Here is a 27,328-nt window from a genome sequence, read left to right on the forward strand (position 1 = left end):
TCAGACTTGTGTGTTTTGTTTTATTTTTGTGCTTTCATGTTACGCCTTACCTTATCTAGGAGTGTGTATGATGGGTAAATATGTCAGTATTCTTGATCTTGGATATATTGGAGTTAATCTATTTTTAAATGGTTATTTTGGGCGATTTTTCAACTGTAATCATCCCGTGGATCACATGGATATAGATCTAATCTATAACTTATTTCTTATATGGTGTTAAATATCAAAAATCATTTTAGACCAAAAAAGGATCAAAGATCATTTTTTAAAAATTAATTTAATGTTTACTAGTCTAAAACCCTTGTGATGCTCGAACTTTATATAATTTTACATATTTTTTGTTTGAATTGAATTCTTAAACTATTTCATGATAAATATATTAATACATGTGTATGTTCGTGATTTCTTTCATTAGAGTTATTTGGAAAAGATAATATAACCGGTTGAATATAATATCATTGATGTTTCTATTTGTGTTTACAAATATATTATGATTTAGTTAAAAGTTAAGTTTTATTTTAAATCAATTATATAATTTTTATTTTATCCCGGATTAATGGCACATATGATTTTGTTTAGTTGGTCGAATTATATTTTATTTTATTTTCAATCAATTGTATAATATTTTTAGCGTGAACGAATAGTTTATGTTGTTTTATTTATTGCGGTTCAATAGTATTTTTTAGCTGAATTAGTAGTATTCATTATTTCGCCTTAACCTGAGACAAATTAATTATCAACTTAATACAACTAATTATATTGATTTTATTTTAAATTTTATCATATTTTAGATTAATAGTATAATTTTGTTTCAACCCGAATCAAAAGGGTAGATTATTTTATTTTACCTCAAGGTCATTTAACCGAGTAGTAAATTATCTTCCGATAGTATAGATATATATATATATATAATATATATGTAAATATTATAATATCTTTTTGTAGTTTAGTTAAAAATCAATTAAATTGGTTGTTATAATATATATTGTTTTAGAATTTAATTAAATAAATTTTAAATTAGTAAAGTAAGTTAATTCAAATATCAAATTAAAATTGAATGTTTGATTTAATTCAAATTAATGCATGTGATATTAAGATGTGATTGTTTGGATTGATTTGAATGAAACTTTATTTCTAATTTTTTTTTGAGTGTTTAATTTATTCAAATTAAAGCACGCGATATGGACAGTTTGAACTAACTTTTGTTACACTAATTTCTCGAATTAAATTTATGTCACGGGAATCAGGGAAGGTAGTATAAGTTTGAGATTCTTGTAAACTTCATACTATCAATTTCAACCTAGAGATTAGTTTAGTGTGATTAATGCTATCTCATTGGCGTCCAATGAACAAATAGAGTTGTCTTAATTTATATCGTCTTAATTTTTAGATTTTTACAAATTGTAATCATCCTTCACTTATAATTGTCTTTAATAAATTATTATAAATATGATGTATTAAAATTTGCATGTAGGTGATGATAATTATGTATAAATTAAAGTCACTTTATTTTAAAAAATTGGTATCATAGTTGAAGAAGACAATCCTAAATTAACCACTCTTTGTTCTTGGTCGATAAAGAGCCGCGACATGTGTTTCTTTCTTGTGTTGCGTGATATATGTATCCAAGATTATTTATTAAAGTTTAATAAATTAAATATTATTATTTATTTTTAAATATATCGGATTTGTATTCCAAATAATCATTCCAGTTATAGGATTAAGACTTAATTGCAGTTTGTATACCTGAAGTATAATTTTATTGCACAGAGTTGTTTAAATTATATTTCTAGCCAGTTGAATGGCCAAATTATTTTATTTTTATATCGAAGGGGCTCCGTGTCCTCTCCGTCAGGCTGTGCTTAACGGCGTTAGGACTGAAAGCAATGAACCATGGGTAATATAGTAATATCAGTAGGAATGTAACATGTAACCCTCCTATCAGACACATTTTCCCTCCAATTGCAAGTTAGGTCTTTTAGTCTCCCTCCCCTCTTTCCTAAGGCGATAACTGCAGGCGATTACCATAGCGATCGGGACGAAATGAGTTGGTATCTGAGACTTAAGGAAGATGCTGAGATCTACAAGCCACGAGAATGCCCTGATTATCGTGGTAAGCTTCATAACTTGTTGCATGTGTACTGAATGATATTGATACTTTATGATTATGTATGGATATGATTTATAATTAGGATTTTGATGGTAAATAATTGTAGTACAAAATAGGGTTTTTTAGTACAAATTAGGGTTTTGTACTCATTCTAAATTATGGTATAGGTTGCCTGGTACTGATATGGAAAAGGGGTGTGCTGTGCTAGATAATGATGAGGAAGTCATGCTAATGTGTACTTTAATGCCCAAGGCTAGATATGTTGACATATTTGTGTCAACAGTCCCTCCTATATGTGTATCGCAGCTTGATGAAGAAGTAGCCTGGGAAAATGAGACACCAAAACAAGCTGAGAATTACACACAGGATGTAGAGGTTGAGTATGTAGATGAGAATCTTAGGCAAGAACTACCGCAAATTGAGTACACTACCGCTGAATATCCTAGGCCAGATGAGCATTGGTCCAACTTTGATTTTGGTTTTAGCACATAAGATGAGATTAACCAAGAAGATGAGGTTAGAGAATTTGAGGGTTTGGACAAGGATTTCTCTGATCCACTAGATACAAATGATGAGGATTTTGAGTGGGATGGAAATGAAGATGATAGTGACGAGGAGTCATTTCATTCTGACAGCAGCAATACGGATGAAAGTGATGATGAGTTAATATTTGAAGGAAATATGGATGAATTGAATGCCATGCATTTTCAAGACAAAGGGAAAATAGTAGAGGAGGATGATGATGCTTCAACTGTGTATGCAGAATCTGATGAAGAGAGAATTGCTGCCAATTCAACTGATGAGGAAGTTGAAGTCACATATCCAGTGTTTAATCCAGATGTTGACATGGTGAGGCCTGTATTTGCAGTTGGATTGTGTTTTAAAGATTCGAAGACATTCCGGCAAGCTATAAAGAAACATGTCATACTAGAAAGAAGGCCAATCATCAATTGCAGGATTGCTTTAAGGACATTGTTGTGGAAAGCTGCCAAAGCAACAACTCTTTGGGAATTTAATTTGCATATGAATCAGATGAAACATATAAATACTTTCATTATGACTTGCATTACTTTAATTTTTAAAATACTTGCATTAAAATATCTTTTTGTTCAGCTTTCTTCAAAATGCTATGACTGACTAATGGCAAAACCAAGGGAACATGGGTCTAGGTCTGCTTTTAGAACCACCTCATGCAGTGATATATTTGTTAACAATCACCGTGAGGTCTTTAATAGCTCTATTAGGAAGTATAGGGAACTGCCAATTCTTACTATGCTCAGAGAAATTCATAAGGTTGTTATGAGTAGAATACAAGTTAGGAGAGACAAAATGAGTGGCAGAGAGCTAATAATATGTCCTAGTGCACAAAAAAAACTTACCAAGTAAGTGTATATTTTACCTCATTATAAATTAGCTTTTATATATGCACATGTTTATATGCACCTCATTATAGACTAACTTGAATGCATGACAGGGCTATGCACTATGCGGAAGCATATGTAGTTACATGGTTTGGAGGTAGTTCATATAGTGTCACTACCAATGAAGGTGGGCATGAGCTGGTTGTGGACTTGGTAAGAAAAACATGCACATGCAAGAAATGGGACCTCACCGGGCTTCCTTGTTATCATGCATGTGCATATATTGCACTAAGGAATGAACCTTGAGAATTGCATGTTAAGGACTGTTATAAGAAGCAGACCTACATGAAGGTATTTTGTTTATTTTTGCATAATTACACTATATGGTATATGATATTACACATTTTGCATACACATAATTAGAGCATTTACTATATGGTATTACACATTCTTGCAGTTATATAGCCATATATTAGAACCTGTAGTTGGTCCTGAATTTTGGGAAGACTGCAATGAACTTGAGCCTTTACCACCCAATGTTAAGATCCCAACTGGTAGGACAAGGAAGAAAAGGACCACTAAGAATGATATACCAAGAGATCCCACAAAAACTTCAAAGAACAGGTACCAAGGTGCAATGCACTTATTGCACACCCCGTGATCATAATTGGAAGAGTTGTGCTGCAAGGGTGAGATATCAACTCTCTTTTAATTTCATCCTTTCTAGTATATATAAATCCTGGTATTTTAACTATATAATTTTGTAGAAATCTGATGAGGTGGCTAAAGCAGTAGCAGAAGGTAGGAATGTGGAGGTAGGAAAAACAAAGGTGAAGTGTGAAACTTGTGGGAAGGAAGGTCATAATGCAAGGACCTGTGGAAAGAAGGTATAGACATTTTAGTTTTGAGTTTTAAATAGTTTTGTTTTACTTCATTATATGTTGCTCCACTTTAATGTTTCAGAAGAAAAGCACCACTGCAACTCCAACAGCCAGTGCAGCTGAAAATCAAACTCCAACAACCACTCTAACCAGAGGAAGAATAGCAGAAAAGCAAAAGTCCAGCAATGCAGCTGAAGATTCTGATTTTCAGGAACCAAGCTCCAAAAGGACCAAAGCACAGCAGCAAAGAGGAAAAACTCCACCAAATAAAACTTCCAACACTCTCAAAAAGTTAGAGGCTGCAACAAAGAGGAGTAACAAAGCTGCTTCTAAACAAGGAAATGGTGCTAAGAAAGCACCTTGAAAAATCTAGCCATGTTGTGTTAAAACTTTTGTTAAACCTTAAGTTAAACCTTGCATAAGTAGTATTATGTTAAATCTTGACTTAATTATCTACTTTTGTTAAGACAGTAAGATATGTTGTACCACTTGGTATGAAAACCCAGTTGGAAACTTTGACATCTTTTGAGTCTCTTTTGAATGGTATCGCAAGGAAATTTTGACATCTTTTTAATGCTATCGCAATATTTTATTATTCTTCATTTCATCATACATAATTCACCGCAAACTCATTACATAAGTACATAAGCTTAACTTACTTTCGATCCATTACATAAGTGCATAAAAGGAAGTAGACTTTAGCATCGACTGTCAATTCATTTCATACTGCATAAACCATAAACAAAGACCAAAGCTAGACCAAAAAACAAACACTTCCACTTCCTTACTTCTTTCTTCCAAAACTTCACTTCTTCTTCATTATTTGCAGAAACTTTCTTCTCTTCATCGAGCCTTCGAAGCCTCCTTAACAACCCTACAATCACCTCGTTACTTTGATTGCAAAATGAAGCATCAACCCACCTGAAAAATCCACAAACATTTTCACCTTCAACGCAACCTAAAAACCTTCTACCAGCGTTGGCATCTGTTCACGCTGTTCTTTCCACCGCCCATCTTCCACATAAATAGATATTTTCCATGAATTTTTGATTTTCGATCTTCAGTTAAGCTTTGCACTGCATCTGGTACACTCATCTTCTTATATACACAAGATATATCCGTTCAAATACATGAAGCCAAAAATACCCCTGGCTCTGTTATATTTTCTCGATGAAACAGACGGGGAGGACACGGAGCCCCTTCAATATAAAAATCAAATAATTTAGCTATTCAACTGGCTAGAAATATAATTTAGACAACTCCATGCAATAAAATTATACTTCAGGTATACAAGCTGCAATTAAGTACCAAACGCGGCCTTAACAAGTGCATCCCGACTTGAGCACTTTAACTCCCCCTTGAAGTGTTCTATATATACAAACACATACACACAACACAACTGCGAAATGCTAAATAGTTAAATTAGGGTTTTGCTTTCTCACTACTATCAAACACTAATTTATTACATAATTCATCACCGATTCACTACCCGAGTTAACTCAATTGAACTCTAAAACCTCCGCGATGTCGATCATTACTTTTTAAAACCCCAATTTATATATACATACACATATAGACACAAAAACTAGGGTTTGCGTCAAGATGAGTCCGATTCAGAATTTCGAGCAACACTCTCATCACCTCATCGAACCTGACCTGGGTAATCTCCTCTTTATTTTAGATAACATGTATTTATTTTGATATATGACGTCGCACACGTAAGCGAGGTTTTGATTATACAATTGTGACGAAGAGATGTTTTTATGTTGTTGTGTTATTGATTTTATGTTTTTGTTTTGGTTTAGCGATTCAAATGAGGCTACAAATGGCGATGGAGGTTCGGGATAGTTTAGAGATTACGCATACAGGGGAGTACTTGAATTTTCTCAAGTGTTACTTTCGAGCGTTTTCTGCGATACTTTATCATATCACTAAGCCGCAGTTTACGGATAATCCTGAGCATAAACTTAGAAATGTAGTTGTAGAGATTTTGAACAGGCTTCCGCATAGTGAAGTGCTTCGTCCGTTTGTTCAGGATCTTTTAAAAGTTGCAATGCATGTGCTTACGACTGATAATGAAGAAAATGGGTTGATTTGTATAAGGATCATTTTTGATCTTTTGAGGAATTTTAGGCCGACTTTGGAGAATGAAGTTCAGCCTTTTCTGGATTTTGTATGTAAGATCTATCAGAATTTTAGGTTGACTGTTACCCATTTTTTCGAGAGTGGGGCAGTACTACCACCACCTGCACCAACAATATCGGGATCAAATTCTACTACTTCTGCATTGTCTAATCTTGAAGATGTGAAGCCGCTAACTATGGATATTTCGGATCAAATGGGTATGGGTCATCCGGCTGGTGCAGGGCAGCTAAATCCAAGTACCCGGTCTTTTAAGATTGTTACTGAGAGTCCATTGGTGGTTATGTTTTTATTCCAGTTGTACAACAGGCTAGTTCAAACCAACATTCCCCATTTGTTGCCTCAGATGGTTGCTGCAATATCCATCCCTGGTCCTGAAAAGGTTCCACCCCATTTGAAGGGTCACTTTGTTGAGCTCAAGGGAGCACAAGTTAAGGTGCATATTAGTTTTTTTTTGAAATCTTTATAGTATTATTGTAGATTGGATGGGATTCCTTATTCTTATTATTTCTTTGGAAACTATAATGATCTTAAGTAGGAGTTGGACAATGAGTTTTGAATACATTGTCTTATTGTGCAAGTTATCTTTTTGAGAATATTAGGCGTGAGAAGTTGGATTTCTGCTTTCCAAGGGTATTCTCTTCTTCTCACTAAGGAATAGGTCTAGTAAACGGTCACTGGGGGAACTTTGAAGCTGTCACATCTATAATAGAGGACTTTAAAGTGTTTAGAATTTTTATGGCTTGTTATGGCAGTCCAAATCGATATACTTCTTGAACTTGATTGTATTAAAGTTAAAAGTTAACTTTATTTATATAACTATAGTATATTTAAATTTTTTTGTTATACAACTAAAAATGCATATTTGGTAGGAAATTATGTTCAAACGATATTTGGTTGTTTTTAAGAATGAACATTTTGGAACTTATATTTATTAACAAAGTTGTATTATTTCAAAAAAGAAATTTTTTTGAAAACTTGTTTACAACCTTAATATTTAAATCAAACCCCGTACTATGTAACTATGATTGAGATTTTACTGTTCCAACATTAATTGTTTGTATGCTTACACGTGTTCTCGATTAATCCCTCTTACGCAGTGGACTTCAATTCAGTCCAAAGCTCTCATCATTTACTTTACTGATTAGAGGCTCTACTATTGTCTAGATCTTTCACCCCTGAACATTGGTGATTGAATCAGTGCTTATTTCTTAAATAGGTAGTATTGATTTTGACTACCCCATATCCTCTTGATAGGTTGTATGGTTCAGCTGAAGTTCACTGGGTTACACATCTTGACATAAGAAAGAGAAAGTAGACAAGTAGGGAGCCAACATATATATCAAAGATTTACGTCTTAAAAGGGTGTAATGAGAAAAGTAAGCTGAAATAATGCTTAGAGTATTATTTCTTTACAGAGTAAATCTTAATATTACTTCTATCTTTTTTGATTTACAGTCCGGAATTATTGCTATTAAAACCCCAGTCCCAGTTTAGAATCATAACCGGAAGACTTCTTGCTTGAAATAGATTGTGCATTTGTGTTATTGAATATTCTAAAATCACATCAAAGTGTTTCATGCCCTCTGTTGGTATCGGTTGATAAGCCCATACTTTTCTCCGTGTTAAATGGACCTGGACTAGTTTAATGTCGATATGTTACACTTGAAAGCTATCTTTTAAGTTGGCTGGTTGAGGTGCTTACCTGTTAATTTCCTTTACATGCTTCCATATCACCTCAATGACCTCTTTAAAGTAATTATAACATAAAAATCAGAAGTTTATATTTAAAGTTTTCATCCTCTCTCCTCCCTTGGAACAATTCTTAATTAGCACTCACTGTTCATCAATTAAAGGATCTATATTACATACTGTAAGATGTATATATGTTTACATTTATCATACTGATTTTGTTTTACTTTTTCCAGACAGTCTCTTTCTTAACCTATCTGTTGAAGAGTTTTGCTGATTGGATCAGACCTCACGAAGAAAGTATATGTAAAAGCATTGTTAACTTGCTTGTGACCTGTTCGGATTCTGTTTCTATTCGAAAAGTAAGCTGTTTTTCTTTTTACAAGACTGTGTCTGCACAAGTGCGAGGGAGAAAATAGGCATAATACAGTTTGCGTTTGATCACTTTTCCTTGTTTTTTTATAATTGCTTCGGATTGTTGGGTTATAGGAGCTACTCGTAGCATTGAAGCACGTGCTTGGGACAGATTTCAAGAGAGGCTTGTTTCCTCTCATTGACACACTGTTGGAAGAACGGTAATGTCGAACTCTTTTGAGTGAAAGGAAGTATAATCTTGATGTAATATTTTTTGTTTATATATATAGGCAGGGAGGGGAGGGGATTCACTGCTTTCCTTGATACCTTTTACATTTTAGTAAAAAATTATAAGTGAAATCTGATTATGAACTGATTTAGTTACGTGGATATAGTTATGCATGTTTTTGTTTACTTTTTAATAAAACAAAATCCAGAGAGAGAGGGCCCGATATCTTTTCTAAAGATATACGTGTCTAAGACATCAAATGCCCAGTGTAAAAACTCCGAGGACATACCTTTCTGCTCGAATTTATGTACATGATTTATTAATTTAAAGCCAAGATATCATATCATTGTATTTGTTCAAGATCTAAGAAGCACGGACTCGGATACGTCGACACGGGACTCGGGTATGGGGGACACGGGGATTCGGCAAACCTCGAAGAGTCTTGGATACGGGACTCGGCAGATAAAATAATAAATAAATAAATATTCTTGATAAGAGGTATATATGAAAAATACTTGGGATTTTCATTTATTAATCATAATTTCTTTGAACCACTCATCGGGAACAGAGATTGATATGGGTGTATGTGTATATATATGGGTGTGTGTATAACTGTATATAAATATACGGGTGTATGGCTGTAAATCGATAATGAGTTTGGATTAAAAGAGATGGATTTGGATGATGCAGTCTGTATGTATGGTGTGTAAATCTAGCACCTGTTTATAAAATTAGGTTAAAAGCTTAATGGGCTGAGATTTTCGTAGTTGGGGTAGGCTTTTTCTTGTTGGGCCGAGTCCCAGAAGAGTCCCTGCCGAGTCCTAGATGAGTCCAGCAATCTTTTTGTTCCAACTCCATAGTTGTCAAGGCGTCGCCTAGGCGGCAAAAAACTGAAAGGCGTCCGACCCGCCTTAGTTTTTAAGGGGTAGGCGACGGCTAGGTCCGCCTAAGTCCGTCTAAGTCCGCCTAGTCCGCCTAATTCCGTCTTATTTCCGCCTAGTCCGTCTTATTTCCGCCTAGTCCGTCTTATTTCCGCCTAGTTTCAAGTCAACCATGCCCAAATAACTTTTGACCAGATTTATCCAGATTTGAGTTATAAAGAACCTATATTGTGTTGTAAACATTATGTCCGTCAAAACTCACCAGTAAAACCTCGTCTACAACAATCTAAAGAGGAAAAGGAGAACGAATCATCTCCTACCAAAGAATTGATTCAGTATTATTATCAGGTTATTATTCTTTTAATCTTTACAAACACCCACACGCACATATACATAGTAAATCCATTTGTCTGTAATTTGTGTACAATAATTTAGTAGTATAACTATAGTATTCTATTTTATTATAATATATAAATATATGTGTATAAAAAAACCAATATATATAGCCAAAAGTATTATCCGTCTAATGGTCGCCTATGCGAGCGGCTAACCGCCTAGGCAGTTAGGCGGTGCACTAGCGCCTAGCACCGCCTTTATGCCTTAACAAGTATGCCCGACTCTCCACCTGGCGAGTTCAATACGTACTCAGACGAGTCAGGGCCGAGAGTTGGGCAAGTCGGACTTGCATACGGCAGCCAAAACGAAGAGTCCGTGCTTCCTAGTTCAAGATGCATATCTAGTGGATTTTGATATGTTTATTGTTTTTAAATTTTTATAGAGTGCTTGTGGGAACTGGCAGAGCTTGCTTTGAAACATTAAGGCCACTGGCTTATAGTCTTCTGGCAGAAATTGTTCATCATGTTCGGGGTGATTTATCCTTGTCACAGGTATTGCATTCTCTGTGATTATATGAAATATTGTAAAAACTCTGTAAATATAGTATATAGTTTCGACCAATAGTTGAAACTGTACTTCCGAATTTTAGTTAAAATTTTTGGTATACCAGGTGCAGGATTATGACCCTTTTGTTGAAAAAGTTGGTATTGTTAGTTAAGTTGAAGATATCTTATATATTGATATATTGGTCATCCATATTTCTCTCTCTTTCTTTTCTAGTTTATCAGAATACAACACATAGATGAGTTCTTTCCGTTTATTGAAATTCGTGATAGTATTTACAAAATATGTAATCTGTTTAAAAAATATTATAGTACTCTGTGGTTTTCCATGTTTAAATGATGAATGTTGATGCTGATTTTATGTTCCGGAAATCACGTGTTACCGTATTGAGTTTAAATTGGTGGTTCATTTTCCGAGAAAAAGAAAACCCTTTTTGATCAATTGATTTGGAAAAAGCTGAGCATTGTCCTGGTTTGGTAATATATTTTCTTAATGTAGTGATTACTTTTTATATGTTAGTTTCAGTATAAGCTTCCGTACAATGTTCAAAGCTCTTATATTATCAGGGTGATGATGCAGCAGATAATCTTCGAGCCTATTATAAGTTTGATGTATAATTGGTTTGTTTTTTTTTAAATTTTTTGCTGTTCCTAGTCTCAGAATTTATTTCAAAAGCATTTACATCTAGGATTGAAATACTGTTACACATGCGAGGGCATCGACGCCTACATAGAGATATCAAACTAGTTATGCAAAGTTCCCAGTTTGAACATAATCTTTTAGTAACATTTCGATTTTTGAAAATAGTCTTGTATACTAATATTTTGTATAACCTTGCTTACCTATTGGGATTCTTTGCTGCAGTTGTCGCGAATTATATACCTGTTCTCAAGTAACATGCATGATGCATCATTATCACTCAGCATTCACACTACCTGTGCTCGCCTTATGTTAAATCTGGTGAGTTTTAAACAGTAAATTTCTCAACTAGTAAAGCTCTGCTAGTGATCTAGTTCTCTAATTATGTGCAGTTGTGCATAATCCGTGTCCTTATTTTAGTCATTTGTATAATTATTTATGCCATATTTGTCTGTGGAGCGTTCACTTGTCTAACTTTTACTGGTTATTTAATGCTTTTTGGCTGGTCTAGGTGGAGCCTATTTTTGAGAAAGGTGTCGACTTGCCTTCTATGGATGAAGCACGGATATTGTTGGTATGACTTGCATAATGTTTCTTTGCTGCTTTTCTGCCACATTTCTTGTTCACATGAGTGCGATATTGTCTCCTTTGTTGTGATGAACATTTTATATTAGACAAATAGGTCTCCTTAAAATGATTATATATTTGTTAAAGAAGAAAAGATAATGAGGGGTTAAAGAAGAGAAAGAAGAGGAATAAGATAAAAATTCAAGGTGGATGGGCAGAGTCACTCTTTACTCTAGTAAAGGGAAAGAAGTGAATTGTTAAATATAATAGAAGTATAATTTTACAAACTTATTCAAAGAGTTCATTATTAGTTTTAGTTCCCCTCCCCCCCCCCCCCCCAGTTTTTATTAAGGTTGGCAAATTTTCACTTCACATTCTTAATTCTACAACTAAAGGGGACTAAAAATCTCTATATATACTAAATTACTATTTTTTAAGCATTGGAATCTTATATATATTATTTATACGTGTATATAGATTTTTTTAGAACTTTTTTGCCTTGCTTTGGTGAGGCGCACTCCTCACTTACACCTGGGCTTCGCGAGTGTCTTTTGCCGCAGCTCTCCCCTTTAACGACAGTGAGGGTGGCATAAGTTATAACTCACAAGAAATATATTCAAATTCCTTTATATAACTTGCCTTTCCTTCCTACTAGGGCCGGATTCTGGATGCATTTGTCGGAAAATTCAGCACTTTCAAGAGGACTATCCCTCAGGTTTTGTTATACATCTGATTCTTTTAAAGTATCCTGGATTTTTTTTGTGCTAGAATTAAACTTAAAAAATATGTTTTTAAACTTTATGCCCCAAAATTTTAAATTGGAATTAAATCGTAATGTGCCCAGTTATATTACATAATTCAGGAGTACAATTTTTTCTACTATAGCCGATGTATATTTTCAGTTGTGATTTGTGCATGCTTTAGTATCTTCCTTCTGTTTTTGTAAAATTTGAAACATAAGAAGCTGTTTTTCTCACTAATTTGAAAAATAAGCTGTTTTTTCTCACTCGTATATCTATCTGGTTTAGTTCATGTCTACAGACAATGCATTTTATGTGATATGTATGTTCGTCGTCTGTTTTTGGTAATAATTTCTGGTTAATTTGTGGCAAGAAAGTTCTCTGCTGCTGGTTTTGGGCTTTTAAGGGTACAATGAGCACAGGGCCTTTGGTTTCTTATGTTTGTTGTAGAATTTACTTTGTAATCGCTTGTGTTGGCAGTTATGCCCTGTACGGTTATCTTAACTACTCCCCTTCTTTTCTGAAAAGGATGTATTGACTTTATTTTCCGTAAATAAAGGAACTTCAGTTTTAAAGAAAGAAATAAACTGGTTTATGTTATCAATATTATTGATTCAATACTCTATTTACGTAAATGATAACCTGAACCTGTTTTGAAAGTTGACTTTTTGGTATCTTAATGCACATTTGGCGGATTTTTTTAAATATATTTAGACATCCTTTTGGGAAATTTGGGGTAATGATTACTTGGAAAATTGAATCTCATGGTTATCATTATAAGATCTTATTAAAGCCTAAATGATTTATTGGGTCAGTTGCTTATCCTAGTAATTTCTTGAAATTTTCTGGAAGTACTTTGTTCGTTTTTTGTATTTACTTTTTAACATTTTTATTGTTATCCTTCCTAGGTATTTTTGGTTTAATCATCTATGTTACTCGGACTCTTCATTTTACCTTCGAGTACCCGTGTCGGAAAGTCGACACTCGGACATGGACACTTATTTTAGGCTAATACCATGTATATTTTTCAAAATGTAGCCAGAGTTCGATATTGGACACGTATCTGTGTCGGACACTTCTAGCCGAGTCCGAGTAACATAGTTAATCATTGTTGATATTTCCCTTGTTCTAAGCAAGTCTTTTAGTGTCTGAAACAATTGTAAAAATATAAAGGGAACATACGTATTGACATATTGTATAACAGGATAAACTGGTAATGTCTATGACATCAGGATACCTTGTTCAAGTCAAGTAACTTCTATACCGTAGTTTTGTCGATGACATAGGGACAATCATACAGAAGTGTGATTGTCTGACCCAATATGTATTATATATTTGACGAAATAAATTCTTAGATTTCTGTTTTCCTGCTATTGAGTTATTTAGTTAATTTCTATGTTATGATAGCTACTGGAAGAGGGGGAGGAAGGCAAGGATCAATTTACACTGAGGTCAAAGCTTGAGCTTCCTGTTCAGGTATATCAGCACCTTTCCACTTTGTTCTTTAGTTGACGTGCATAGGCAATTAGGCATAGGTAGCTGTTCCAACTTCCTAGCTATTGCCAACTTTATTTGCAGACCTTTTTCTTCTCCTTAGTTTCAGTCTGAATTCGTGGTCATGTCTCATATACTAGAGAAATGTTTTGGTAAGTAATTAAATTTCTTTAGTTAGCAAAGTTTTTGCTTTTAATTTTTTGCAGTACTAATTAGAGTTGAATGTAGAGTGGTTTTAGTTCTTAAACCCGTTTGTTTATGTATTTCTAGTTATTGCATAGAGTATTCAGATGGTATATGATGAGAATTGAGAACACCAGAAATGTAAGGAAATATTGTTGAATATCCAATTGGTGATCTTACTTTTCCACCTAAATGCATGTTGCAACAGATGCAAATGGATTTTTATTAATGCATGCTACATTTTAGGCGTGGGAGTCTTTATATGCGTTACGAGTGCCCTGACTACCATCATTCAGTTTGAGTTTATAATTATTTCTCTCAGAAATTTCATTTGGAAGTAGGAGTAATCCTAGATGCACATAGTGTTTTGGACTCATTTAAGTAATGTTAAGCACAGCTGTGTGATTCATGTAGACCTGCATCCTTGTGTCTAATTTCAAGGATGAACCATCCTTAAACATAAAATCATGTTATCAAATTGAAATTTTCTGCCTTCTATTGAACTCTGGTTCTGATTTCAGCTGTCGAAGGGTCACCCATCACTCTTAATATTTGTATATATTACCTCTTTCACCTCAACTTGGTTCCTTTTTTCTAGTTATATAGCTACATTTGAACCTCGATAAATGAATATGCTTGGGACCAAAAATATATATTCATTTAAAGAGATCATTTATTTATTGGTAAATGAATATCTATACTATCTATACTATATTATAATAGACGAAACATTAAAAGTTTGGTAGTTGGTCGGTACCTGCTGAAATTACTAAATTACCCTTATTTAATTGTTCTAATTATTGGGTCGATCAATTTTAATTCTAATTGATATTCAATTCAACTTCCTCAATTAATTTACCAATTTCAATTGTATTTTATATCGAACTCTATATCACTATAATTTATGTTAAATTCAACTTCTTTTACCAATTTAAATTATAATTCATATCAAGTTCGATATCATTCTAATTTGTTACTTCGGGCTAAATTAAATTTTAACAAACTAAATATAATTATTAAGATCTGGTTGTTATATAATGTGACTCGGGCTAAGATAAAATAATAATACTGTCAATCTTCCTTAAAAAGTTATACTAATGAACTTGGATAAACAAAATAATATATTTTATTTATCAAGGATAAAAAAATACATTATATAATTGATTTAGACCAACACAAAATTAAAATAAAAATACAATTCGACCAACAAAAAAACTTATATACTAATTATTCAGTCTAAAATAAAATTATCTTATTGATCTGGAATTTAAAAAAAATTAAAATTAAACTAAAAATAATTAGTTTGATTTGGTCGGTGTATTAAGGATCGGGCTAAGATAAAATAATGTAAATCTGGTCCGAGATAAATCAAATTAATATTAGACTAAGTATAATTCGTATCATATTCATGTGAAATAAAAAATCAAATTTTATTTAAAACATAATTTTTTTAAATACACTTAGAATTATCAATAAAACTATATCTTTCAATCAGTAATATTAATTTTTTCAAATATCTTTTATAGAGTTATAGTTAATCGATTAAGTTTTCACTATGATAAAATAATAGTTTTTTAAGGTACCAACATAATGGAGACATTATATTTTTATCCTCAATAAAATAATAATTTCATTATAATAATATTTCCCCCTTACTAATGTTATCACTTTAAAATAAGTTTAAATGTTCTAAAGTTATGAGCATATACGTTTACTTATATAATTATCATGAAGTCATATAATTTAAAGTTTTAAATGAACAAAATTAAGAATTGAATTCAAGTATTTTTTTCAAATTATGTAATATTAAAAAAAATTGTGCCGTCCGTGCGTCGCACGGTTTTTAAGCTAGTATTACTTATTTATCGATAATGAATAATAATATATTTTGATAATATTTTTAAATTTGTTTCTTATAGTTATATTGTTTTCTACATTTTGTTTTTACAAGATTTTTATTTATATTTTATGTTTGGGTGTACCTAAAATTTACCATGGTCATATCTAAAATGTAATGTTTAATTACATTTTTTTTCTGAATTCTAGGTTAGTTATCCATGAAATACCATGTATTCTACTGTGTATAGAACATGCCAGATGCATTGCACAAAAAATATGGATTAGATCTATTGTTTGGAGGGAAAAAACTATCAACTTTGGAAGCATTTTTCGAAAAGATATGACTTAAAAATATGTATAAAAATTATTTATTGGATCAAATGTATTCATATATAGGGCCAATTAAGACTTACAAAAAAATATTTGTTAATGCATTTAGCGAGATTATTCATTAAGCCCATTTTCCTAAGTCTGGAAAAATAATTTTTCTGATGAGGTTATTCATTTATCGAGGTTCTACTGTAGTTTGTGGGTTATATTGTGTAATCCAACTGTCAGCTGTTTCGTATTTATCATGATGCTCCTCTATAGTTTGACCAGTTGCAAACCCTAGTCCTGAAAGTTCATCTTTTATATATTCTACTCATTCTACAGTGGTGAACATTCGATTTGTATGGTGCATAGTGTTTGGTACATATCTTGATATGCTCTTCCAAAGTTTGACCAGTTGCAAACTCTTGTCCTGAAAGTTCATCTTTTATATATTCTACTCACTCTACAGTGGTGAACTTTTTGAGTTTTATGGTACATATTTTGATGTGCTACTTTTAAAGCTTGACCAGTTGCTAAGTCTAGTCTGGATAGATTATCTTGCATGTGTTTGACTTCATAATGTTGACATAAGTAGTTTCGTGCCATGTAGTTATTTTTTTTGTCACATTATATTTTTTGCTGTCTGTCTCTTGGGCTCTCTCTGTTATTAAAAATATTATTTTTATATTGTATTGGGATAATATTAGAAAACTCTTGGTATTTATCTAAGATCTTCTGCAGGCTGTTCTTAATCTGCAGGTCCCTGTTGAACATTCCAAGGAAGTCAGCGATTGTAAGCATTTGATTAAGACATTAGTTATGGGTAAATATTCTTTGTTCACTCTAGTATAATTGTTTAGTGATCCCAGTGTGGTGTGTAAAATAATATTTTGATGAGAAGACTTCACAACATAGGATAGGTGATTAGCAGAAAGAAATTAAATGATTAATCTGTATAATATTATTATGTCATTCCATATAAGTATACCTAAGGGTGATAACAGTTTTTCAAGGATGTCGCAATAGAGTCATGGACCTTTATGTACGAGGTTTGTATTCTTTAAATCTGTTAGGGATTTGTATACTTTATTTGATTATGGTAGTGAATCGGTACTAGTAAGTAATGTCGATTTGGAGTAGTTTTCTGGTCAGTAGGCTTAGTTTCAGGGTTTAGTTCTAGGGCTTTTCATGTAAAAGGATATATAATCTTTTACTTTTTTTTGGAATAATTAATTTAATTACTAAGTTGACAGTGTATCTCTTTTATGGGTTGTGAAAGATGATCCATCCCCCCTTAACAGTTGGAAAACCCTAGTGTAGTGGTTCCTATTTCTTGTTGGAATAGTTGATTTTTTTGCAGTTAATTCACCCATTCTCGGTCTATCTTTTTTGTAGTACATTTTTCTTAATTGTTGACCCGTATGAATATGTTTCTTATGCCTGCCAAATCTCAAACATTATAAGGAACAATAGGAAAATCAATTTGGTCTACTATGCTATGTACGTGTAGGTTAGCATCTTTCCCTTGGCATCATACAGCTAGTTATAAGCACATTTTAAAGGTTTGCGCTCTAGAAGCATACTTGAACACAAAATAATTTGATGTTCAGACATAAAGCCTGTAACACCCGAATTATTTTTTACACAACTGACATCAATTGCCAAGAATACCATTCAAGTAATATCTTTCATTAATTACACATTTGAAGGACTACTTGTGTCTTTAAAAGGGAGTAGTCTCAAGCCTCTTCTTAATTAAAGTACAAATGCCTTATTTTTGTGAAAATCCCAAGTCTCCTTATTAACCAGTCAGCTACATATTCCAACATAAGAGAAGAAATGCATAAAGCAGATCATGTTCTCATTGGTTGAATTGGAAATACAAATATTGTATAGAGACAAAATGTCAATACTTAATAGATATGTGTTGACTGCTATATGGCATTACTTTATGCTTCTATTTCTTATCTCGATTTTATAGTTTCTGATGTTTTCTAAATCTTGACTTTCTAGGAATGAAGACTATCATCTGGAGTATCACTCACGCACATTTACCCCGATCACAGGTATTTCGACTTGATCTTTTAGGTTCTTTACATGGGAAGTTTCATCATTTTTTCTTATTCTTCAACTGTTTTAGGTTTCGCCATCCATGCATGGGACACCTCCACAACCTCCACAAGCGAATTTGTCAATCCCACAGCCATTTAAGGGGATGAGAGAAGACGAGGTATCGAATTGTAAACATATAATTGGTTACAATCCTTAACATGATTACTTACCATCATCTTATGGTAGGTGTGGAAAGCATCTGGTGTTCTAAAAAGTGGTGTACATTGCTTAGCTTTGTTCAAAGAAAAAGACGAAGAGAGAGAAATGGTCCATCTTTTTTCTCAGATTTTGGCTATTATGGAACCTCGTGATCTTATGGATATGTTCTCTTTATGTATGCCAGAACTCTTTGAGTGCATGATATCAAACACTCAATTAGTCCACATTTTCTCTACCCTTCTACAAGCTCCTAAGGTGTTTAGGCCTTTCGCAGATGTTTTGGTTAATTTCCTTGTGAGCAGCAAACTTGATGTTCTTAAGCATCCAGATTCCCCAGCAGCGAAACTCGTTTTGCATCTTTTCCGGTTTCTGTTTGGTGCAGTTGCTAAGGCTCCATCAGATTGTGAAAGAATTTTGCAGCCTCATGTGCCTGTTATAATGGAAACTTGCATGAAAAATGCTGCGGAAGTGGAGAGGCCTCTTGGTTATTTACAACTACTCCGTACAATGTTTCGCGCACTTGCAGGCGGAAAATTTGAACTTCTTCTTCGGGATTTGATTCCTACACTGCAACCATGCTTGAATATGTTATTGGCTATGCTTGAAGGTCCTATTGGTGACGATATGAGGGACCTCTTGCTGGAACTTTGCTTGACCCTTCCTGCACGCTTAAGCTCTTTGTTACCTCACCTACCTCGTCTTATGAAGCCTCTAGTTCTGTGTCTTAATGGAAGCGGCGACCTTGTGAGTCTGGGTTTGAGGACACTTGAGTTTTGGATAGACAGTTTGAATCCTGATTTCTTGGAACCAAGTATGGCCAGTGTTATGTCTGAGGTGAATTTGGCATTATGGTCACACTTGAGACCCGCACCCTATCTTTGGGGTGGGAAATCATTGCAATTACTTGGAAAGTTAGGTGGTCGTAATCGACGCTTTTTAAAAGAACCTCTGGCCCTTGAATGCAAGGAAAATCCAGAGCATGGACTGCGAGTGATCCTTACCTTTGAGCCCTCAACTCCATTTTTGGTACCTCTGGATCGTTGTATAAATCTGGCCGTTGCAGCTGTCATGCACAAGAACAATGGCGTGGATGCCTTCTACCGCAAACAAGCCCTTAAATTTCTCTGCGTGTGCTTGTCTTCTCAGCTTAATTTGCCTGGGAATATTGTTGATGAGAGTTTTACATGCGGGCATCTGTCGACTATATTGAATTCAGCTGTTGATTCATATTCAAGAAGAGCTGAGATGCCAAATATTAAGGTTGGCTTGTTTTTAAATTAATATATATTTGTTTACATTCAGACTCAGACTAATGTAATGCACTTCTTTATAGGGTCATCATTAAAACTGAGGCTTCCTAGAATTCTCTAAAAACTAATCGAGCCACTCTATGTTATTGAATGTTTTTTCCTCTTATTGATGACATCTTGATGTATGTCTAGCTGTGTCACATGGGTGATAGTGCTTAGCTTTGCAATGGAGTTATTAAAACATCCTTTTTACAGGGTTTAGGACTACAACTGAGAAAGTTGATATTCCTGGGTTAACAAATGCAATTTAATGAAGTTTTAATTGTATTCCCCCGTGTATCCGATCTTTTCTTACATTGTCTATAATAGATGAAGAAATTAACTGCAGTTTGTATCATGAGGCTGAGACATATCACATATGGTGTACTGTCAAAGGTGACAGTTGTGCTGCATTTGCCCCTCATAGTTCTAGATTAACAGGAGTTTTGTAAGTCTAAATTAGTTTGTTGTTATTTTATGTACACATAATTATATTCGTGATAAATTTAGTAGGTTATGTGTTACATTGAATTTTAAGTAGATTCGAGGAAATGTGGATTGGTCATGTACCATTTTTTGAGTTTGAAAGAAGTACTAAGGGTCTATGTTACCTTGGAAGTCTTTTTTTTTTGTATTTGGCTATTTGCTATCTTAGTGTATAAGTTGCTTCTGTTTAAAGTTTTTGCTTTTATACCATCGTCTTTTCTTTTTGCCTTTATATTAATTATTATTAATTAAATTCAATATTAGCTTTATATCATTTCCGATATAAATTCTTGTATCACTTTAATCAATAACTTTTATCTTTTGTAGGCCGACTTAGGTGTTAAGACAAAGACCCAACTTATGGCTGAGAAGTCTGTTTTTAAAATACTTTTAATGACTATAATTGCCACGAGTGCAGAACCTGAGTTGCATGATCCCAAGGATGAATCTGTTGTTAATATTTGCCGCCATTTTGCAATCCTCTTTCACATAGAAAATGCCTCTGGCAATACCTCTAGTTCTTCGACTGCACTTGGTGGTTCTCTGCTTTCATCAAGCACAAAGTCAAGGAATAATACTCCTACTAATTTGAAGGAGCTTGATCCTATGATATTTTTAGATGCTTTAGTGGAGGTGCTGGCAGATGAAAATAGGGCCCATGCTAAATCTGCTCTAAGTGCACTGAACGTCTTTGCAGAGACCCTTCTGTTTCTTGCCCGCTCAAGACATAATGATGTACTTATGTCAAGAGGGGGCCCAGGAACTCCTATGATTGTATCTAGTCCATCAATGAGTCCTGTTTATTCCCCACCTGCAAGCATCCGCGTCCCCGTCTTTGAGCAACTTTTACCTCGTCTTTTGCATTGTTGCTATGGAAGTACATGGCAAGCACAAATTGGAGGAGTGATGGGGCTGGGTGCTCTTGTCGGAAAGGTCACTGTAGAAACTTTATGCATATTTCAGGTGAGGATCATTCGGGGGCTCGTTTATGTTCTTAAACGACTCCCTGTATTTGCTACTAAAGAGCAAGAAGAGACAAGTCAGGTGCTTACCCAGGTTCTTCGTGTGGTCAATAATGTTGATGAAGCAAACAGCGAAGCTCGCAGACAAAGTTTTCAAGGAGTTGTAGAGTTTCTTGCTTCAGAATTATTTAATGCCAATGCATCATTGAATGTAAGGAAGATTGTACAGTCATGTTTGGCACTTTTGGCGAGTAGAACTGGTAGTGAGGTTTCTGAATTGCTCGAACCTCTTTACCAGCCTTTGCTACAGCCTCTTATCGTTCGTTCTCTACGATCAAAGACTGTCGATCAGCAGGTGAACCTTGTGTTTTCCTTTAGTTCATTTTTTTTAATTAATTGTATAGTTACAATTAAATGAATTTAATTATTGATCTACATGTATTGATAGGTTGGAACAGTAACTGCTTTAAATTTCTGCTTGGCCTTGAGGCCTCCGCTGCTTAAATTGACACAGGAACTAGTAAGTTTTTTGCAAGATGCATTACAAATAGCCGAGGCTGATGAATCTGTTTGGGTTGTGAAGTTTATGAACCCAAAAGTGGTCACATCTTTGAACAAACTTCGGACAGCATGCATTGAGCTGTTGTGTACTGCTATGGCTTGGGCAGATTTTAAGACACCAAATCATTCTGAATTGCGTGCAAAAGTTATTTCCATGTTTTTTAAGTCTTTGACAAGCAGGACGCCGGAAATCGTAGCTGTTGCTAAGGAGGGCCTTAGACAGGTCTGTTCATATACATTGTTTTTCTTGTTATCTGCAATTAGTTTTCGGTGAGCTATAGAATTATTGTTGACTTAATCTATGAACCAGAGTTATGGTTAGTTTCTTTAAATTATTTTGTTCATACTTCACCAAATGATCTGTACATGTGCGTGCCTATCGGCATGTATATGTTAGTTTGATATGATATTTGTTTTAAATTAAATCAGCTTAAGTTCTAAGCATGATTCTTTTGATAACCATGACACTAAATATACTAGGTAGGATCTCTCATAATAATGTGCTTTGAGACAAGCTTGAAGGACTTTGTTTCTCAGTTAATATTTCCCGCTTTCTAGTTTCATGTCCAAAAGGCATTCTTGTCTTTTCTTATGGTTGAGTGGCTCTTCTAGGTTATTTTGCAGCAAAGGATGCCCAAGGAACTTCTACAGAGTAGTTTACGGCCTATATTAGTTAACTTGGCACATACCAAGAATCTTAGTATGCCTCTTTTGCAAGGTCTGGCCCGCCTTCTTGAGCTCCTGTCCAACTGGTTTAATGTCACCTTGGGTGGGAAATTGTTGGAGCACCTTAAAAAATGGTTGGAACCTGAAAAACTTGCTCAGTGTCAAAAATCATGGAAGCCTGGTGAAGAGCCAAAGATAGCAGCTGGTTAGTTATATGGTGTTAAGATTCATGACCAGTCGTCTAGTTTCAAAATCATAGCTCTTATTCACACCTGCAAAATTATTATAATGTATAATATTTTATGAAATTTTTGCAGCCATTATCGAGCTCTTCCATCTCCTTCCTAATGCGGCAGGGAAATTTCTTGATGAACTTGTAACATTGACCATTGATTTGGAGACTGCACTTCCCCCAGGGCAGTTTTATAGTGAGATTAACAGTCCATACCGTCTTCCACTTACAAAATTTTTAAACAAGTATCCTACTGCTGGAGTTGACTATTTCCTTGCTCGTCTGAATCAGCCGAAATATTTCCGGAGGTAGGCTCAAGATTCTTCGATGGAATTGCTTATATGTGAGAAGCTTTAATATTTATATTAGAATGGCTCCTTACTGACTACTTTCTGATTCCTTTGTCTCTTGATGTAATCCAGATTTATGTACATAATCCGATCAGATGCTGGTCAACCATTGAGGGAGGAACTCGCGAAGTCTCCAGATAAAATACTTGCAAATGCCTTTTCCGAATTTCTGCCAAAGTCGGAGCCATTAGCAGCTCAGGCTACCTTTGCTTCATCATCAGTTGGTGATGAGGCCCTTGTTCCTCCTCCACCTGAACCATCTAACCAGCCAGCTACAGCTCCTGTAGGGACAACAGATGCTTATTTTCAAGGGCTTGCTTTGATAAAAACATTGGTGAAGTTAATGCCTGGATGGCTGCACAGTAATCGTGCTGTTTTTGACATTTTAGTTCTTCTGTGGAAGTCAACTGCAAGAGTAGCTCGTTTACAAAATGAGCAAGAATTGAACTTGGTTCAAGTATGTTTGATTTTCCTGTATGCACCTCTCTTCTTCCCAAACATGCACTCTTTTGTACTGATATCATGATTGATTACATTATGCAGGTGAAAGAAAGCAAATGGCTAGTCAAATGCTTCCTAAATTACCTGCGCAATGATAAAACAGAAGTCAATGTGCTATTTGATATTCTATCCATCTTCTTGTTTCATACTCGCATTGATTTTACTTTTCTGAAGGAGTTCTATATCATTGAGGTTTGTTTGGCCAATGTCATTAATTTATCATGTGACTATTTTTTGTTCCATCTGAAAATTGCTATATGCTGTATGCTATATTGTTGATCCAAGTTTCATCAAAACATTTAGGTGGCTGAAGGGTATGATACAAATATGAAGAAAACTCTCCTTTCACATTTTTTGGACATATTTCAGTCAAAGCAACTAGGCCATGATCATTTGGTGGTTATCATGCAAATGCTCATTCTTCCTATGTTAGCTCATACTTTTCAGAATAATCAAACTTGGGATGTAGTTGACGCTAGTATAATTAAGACAGTTGTCGACAGCCTTCTTGATCCTCCTGAAGAGGTACTACTTATGGGTTTTTGTTTCTCTTGAGTGTATTGTATCATTAATTGTTCGATTCGCTCCTCTTTCTTCTTTTTAGTAAGTATGTATGCTACACAGGTTTCCGCTGATTATGACGAGCCATTGAGGATTGAGCTTTTACAGCTTGCAACTCTGCTTCTTAAGTATTTGCAGACCGACCTTGTTCACCATCGGAAAGAACTCATCAAATTTGGCTGGAATCATCTCAAACGCGAAGACAGTGCTAGTAAGCAGTGGGCATTTGTAAATGTTTGCCACTTCTTGGAGGCCTATCAGGCTCCTGAGAAAATTATACTTCAGGTACGTTCGTTGAGTTGCAGGTGAAACAGAGATGAGTACATCTAATATAATTTATTACTACCAAAGAGCTAGTTATGAACAAAATGAAAGTAAATAAGAGTGGATCTTTTTGTATATGATTTCACAAGAAACCTCAGAATGTTATATGGCACTTGTAACAAGGCTTCTGATGTTCACACTAGTGCACTGGCTTGAGAGTTGAGATGCACCTTTTGTTACGTTTTGTCTAGCCTTTTGCAGGCTTTTCTGTTGAGGACCCCTGAAGGTCAATTTATGTACCAGTATCTTAGTACAATTTCTAGGTAGCTTATTTAGTTTTGAAGAAAGTCCACAGATTAGAGCTGTTCTTGTACCACTTGCTCTGCTATTAGGATTCTGGAATAAAATTCCCAGAGAAAAATCTAATATGCACCAACTTTTCAAGACTATAGATGTGTTGTTACCCTCGTAATGTCCAGAGTCCCCCTCGCCTTACCCGATATGATATTTTTTGGTTCTGTATCAAGGTTATCACGGCGCCAAGTCGACCCTCGAAGCCTGAGTACCTTCGTGAAGACTAGTCGACAAGTCGTAAAAAGTCGACAAAGTGTTCATTATACGTATAATTACTAGATTTAATATGTAATATATTTGAACACGTTAATTTTATAATTTAGATCAAAAGTAATAGAATAATTAGTTCAAAATAAGCATGGTACATCACAATTATGGTTATGAAGCCCCCAAGTCGGTCTACGAGACTCTTGGGTGACCTTCACGTCAACTAGTCGACAACAAGTCGGGCTTGAAGACTCTTAGCGCCTGAGTACCTTCGTGTCGACTAGTCGCTGACTAGTCGTCGACTAGTTGTCTTCGTGATAACAATGTTCTGTATGTTACCTTAAAATGACATCTAAGTTTCGTTATTGCTCATATTTCCTAATAGTTCCTGTTTCTGTATGTAGGACCAAATCTATTATTTAGAGCATTTTTGATGTATGAAGAATATGTACGTAATGAACTCTTAAATGGAAATTGAAACTGCAGGTGTTTGTTGCTCTTCTTCGTACATGCCAACCAGAGAACAAGATGTTGGTCAAGCAAGCTCTCGATATACTAATGCCAGCACTTCCACGAAGATTACCCATGGGTGACTCTCGTATGCCAATATGGATACGTTACACTAAAAAAATTCTTGTTGAGGAAGGACACTCGGTTCCGAATCTGATCCACATTTTCCAGCTCATTGTGAGGCATTCTGATCTCTTTTATAATTGTCGAGCTCAATTTGTGCCCCAGATGGTAAATTCTCTTAGTCGGCTTGGACTACCATATAATACTACTACAGAGAATCGCCGACTTGCAATTGAACTTGCTGGGTTGGTTGTTAGTTGGGAGAGACAGAGACAAAAAGAAACTACAGGAATGGTGGACGGTGACCTTTCAAGTCAGAACAGTGAAAATATCCATAGCTCTGGGACTATCGAGCCTAAGCGTCCAGTGGAGGGTTCTACATTTTCTGAAGATTTAACTAAAAGATTAAAGGTTGAGCCTGGCCTCCAAGCCCTTCCCGTTATGTCTCCTGGTGGAGCCTCATCAGTTCCTAACATTGAAACGCCAGGTTCTGCTGGACAACCTGATGAAGAATTTAAGCCCAATGCCGCAATGGAGGAAATGATTATTAATTTTCTAATACGAGTAAGGCTTTTTCCAATTATGCAACATGTCCGCCTAGTATATTTACTGATGTTAGTATCAATTTTCCTTTGAACACACGGTACATGCATCAAAATACATATTTTAATTGTTTAGAGTTGATAGTCTTTAGTTTGTTTTGGTATAAACCATGAATAATTGTTGTTTCAATCCTATTCAGGTGGCCTTGGTTATAGAACCCAAGGACAAGGAAGCAAGTCTAATGTATAAACAAGCTTTGGAACTCCTATCCCAAGCTCTAGATGTGTGGCCAAATGCAAATGTTAAATTTAACTATTTGGAAAAGCTTCTAAGCAGTATACAGCCAACTCAGTCTAAGGACCCATCCACAGCGCTTGCTCAGGGATTGGATGTTATGAACAAGGTTTTGGAGAAACAACCACATTTGTTCATTAGGAATAATATAAGCCAAATATCTCAAGTAAGCTTCTTGGCATGCGAATATGATTTTACACGGATAATGTGTGCTTGAGACAAAAAATTGTCATAATATTTACCACTGTGTTCTACAGATTCTTGAGCCTTGTTTCAAGTACAAAATGTTAGATGCTGGAAAGTCATTGTGTTCCCTGTTGAAGATGGTTTTTCTAGCATTTCCTTCTGAAGCTGCTAGTACTCCGCCTGAAGTGAAGACATTGTATACAAAGGTCAACGATCTTATTCAGAAGCATCTTGGGGCTGTCGCAGCTCCACAAACAGCAGGCGAAGATAACTCTTCCCAAATGATTAGCTTTGTGCTGTTTGTCATGAAAACTTTGGCGGAGGTGCAAGAAAACATTATTGATCCGTACAATTTGGTTCGTGTTTTTCAGCGTTTAGCTCGAGATATGGGATCGGCAACCGGTTCTTATGTGAAACAAGTATGCTGTCATTCCACCTAGTATATGTGACTCTTATGGAAGTTCATACATTATACATATTAGTTGGTGCATTCATTTATTGCAGTCACTCAATTTTGTTACACAAATGAACATAATTATTTTTTCATGATTTAAGTTTCTTGTAGCTATGGAGTGTACAATCGAAGTTATGAATACTGATTGTTCTTCCATTCAAGTCTTTATTCATGCAGCCCGACATACCTGAATTTTAAATCCTTCTACTCTGTAAAATTTTCTTCTAAATAAATAAGTTAGTAATGATTG

General features: G+C 34.7%; 1 protein-coding gene across 1 annotated transcript in view; it reads left to right on the forward strand.

Moving 5' to 3' along the window:
* The first annotated feature begins 5,723 nt into the window (after positions 1 to 5,723).
* Positions 5,724 to 27,328, forward strand: part of LOC141723574 (uncharacterized) — a 28,383-nt gene continuing 6,778 nt past the window's right edge. The window contains exons 1-24 of the mRNA XM_074525411.1: positions 5,724 to 6,012; positions 6,158 to 6,930; positions 8,423 to 8,548; positions 8,676 to 8,761; positions 10,429 to 10,537; positions 11,415 to 11,510; positions 11,701 to 11,763; positions 12,412 to 12,471; positions 13,904 to 13,972; positions 17,066 to 17,147; positions 18,338 to 18,390; positions 18,465 to 18,554; positions 18,623 to 19,855; positions 20,698 to 21,687; positions 21,781 to 22,116; positions 22,506 to 22,764; positions 22,877 to 23,099; positions 23,214 to 23,598; positions 23,685 to 23,834; positions 23,946 to 24,167; positions 24,267 to 24,488; positions 25,515 to 26,165; positions 26,344 to 26,604; positions 26,696 to 27,043. Of these exons, the coding sequence (XP_074381512.1) occupies positions 5,955 to 6,012; positions 6,158 to 6,930; positions 8,423 to 8,548; positions 8,676 to 8,761; positions 10,429 to 10,537; positions 11,415 to 11,510; positions 11,701 to 11,763; positions 12,412 to 12,471; positions 13,904 to 13,972; positions 17,066 to 17,147; positions 18,338 to 18,390; positions 18,465 to 18,554; positions 18,623 to 19,855; positions 20,698 to 21,687; positions 21,781 to 22,116; positions 22,506 to 22,764; positions 22,877 to 23,099; positions 23,214 to 23,598; positions 23,685 to 23,834; positions 23,946 to 24,167; positions 24,267 to 24,488; positions 25,515 to 26,165; positions 26,344 to 26,604; positions 26,696 to 27,043 (6,945 nt within the window). The 5' untranslated portion in view covers positions 5,724 to 5,954. The remainder of the gene's footprint in view (positions 6,013 to 6,157; positions 6,931 to 8,422; positions 8,549 to 8,675; positions 8,762 to 10,428; positions 10,538 to 11,414; positions 11,511 to 11,700; positions 11,764 to 12,411; positions 12,472 to 13,903; positions 13,973 to 17,065; positions 17,148 to 18,337; positions 18,391 to 18,464; positions 18,555 to 18,622; positions 19,856 to 20,697; positions 21,688 to 21,780; positions 22,117 to 22,505; positions 22,765 to 22,876; positions 23,100 to 23,213; positions 23,599 to 23,684; positions 23,835 to 23,945; positions 24,168 to 24,266; positions 24,489 to 25,514; positions 26,166 to 26,343; positions 26,605 to 26,695; positions 27,044 to 27,328) is intronic.

Source organism: Apium graveolens, chromosome 5, assembly GCF_009905375.1.
Source record: "Apium graveolens cultivar Ventura chromosome 5, ASM990537v1, whole genome shotgun sequence".
In the NCBI taxonomy this organism is placed as follows: domain Eukaryota; kingdom Viridiplantae; phylum Streptophyta; class Magnoliopsida; order Apiales; family Apiaceae; genus Apium; species Apium graveolens.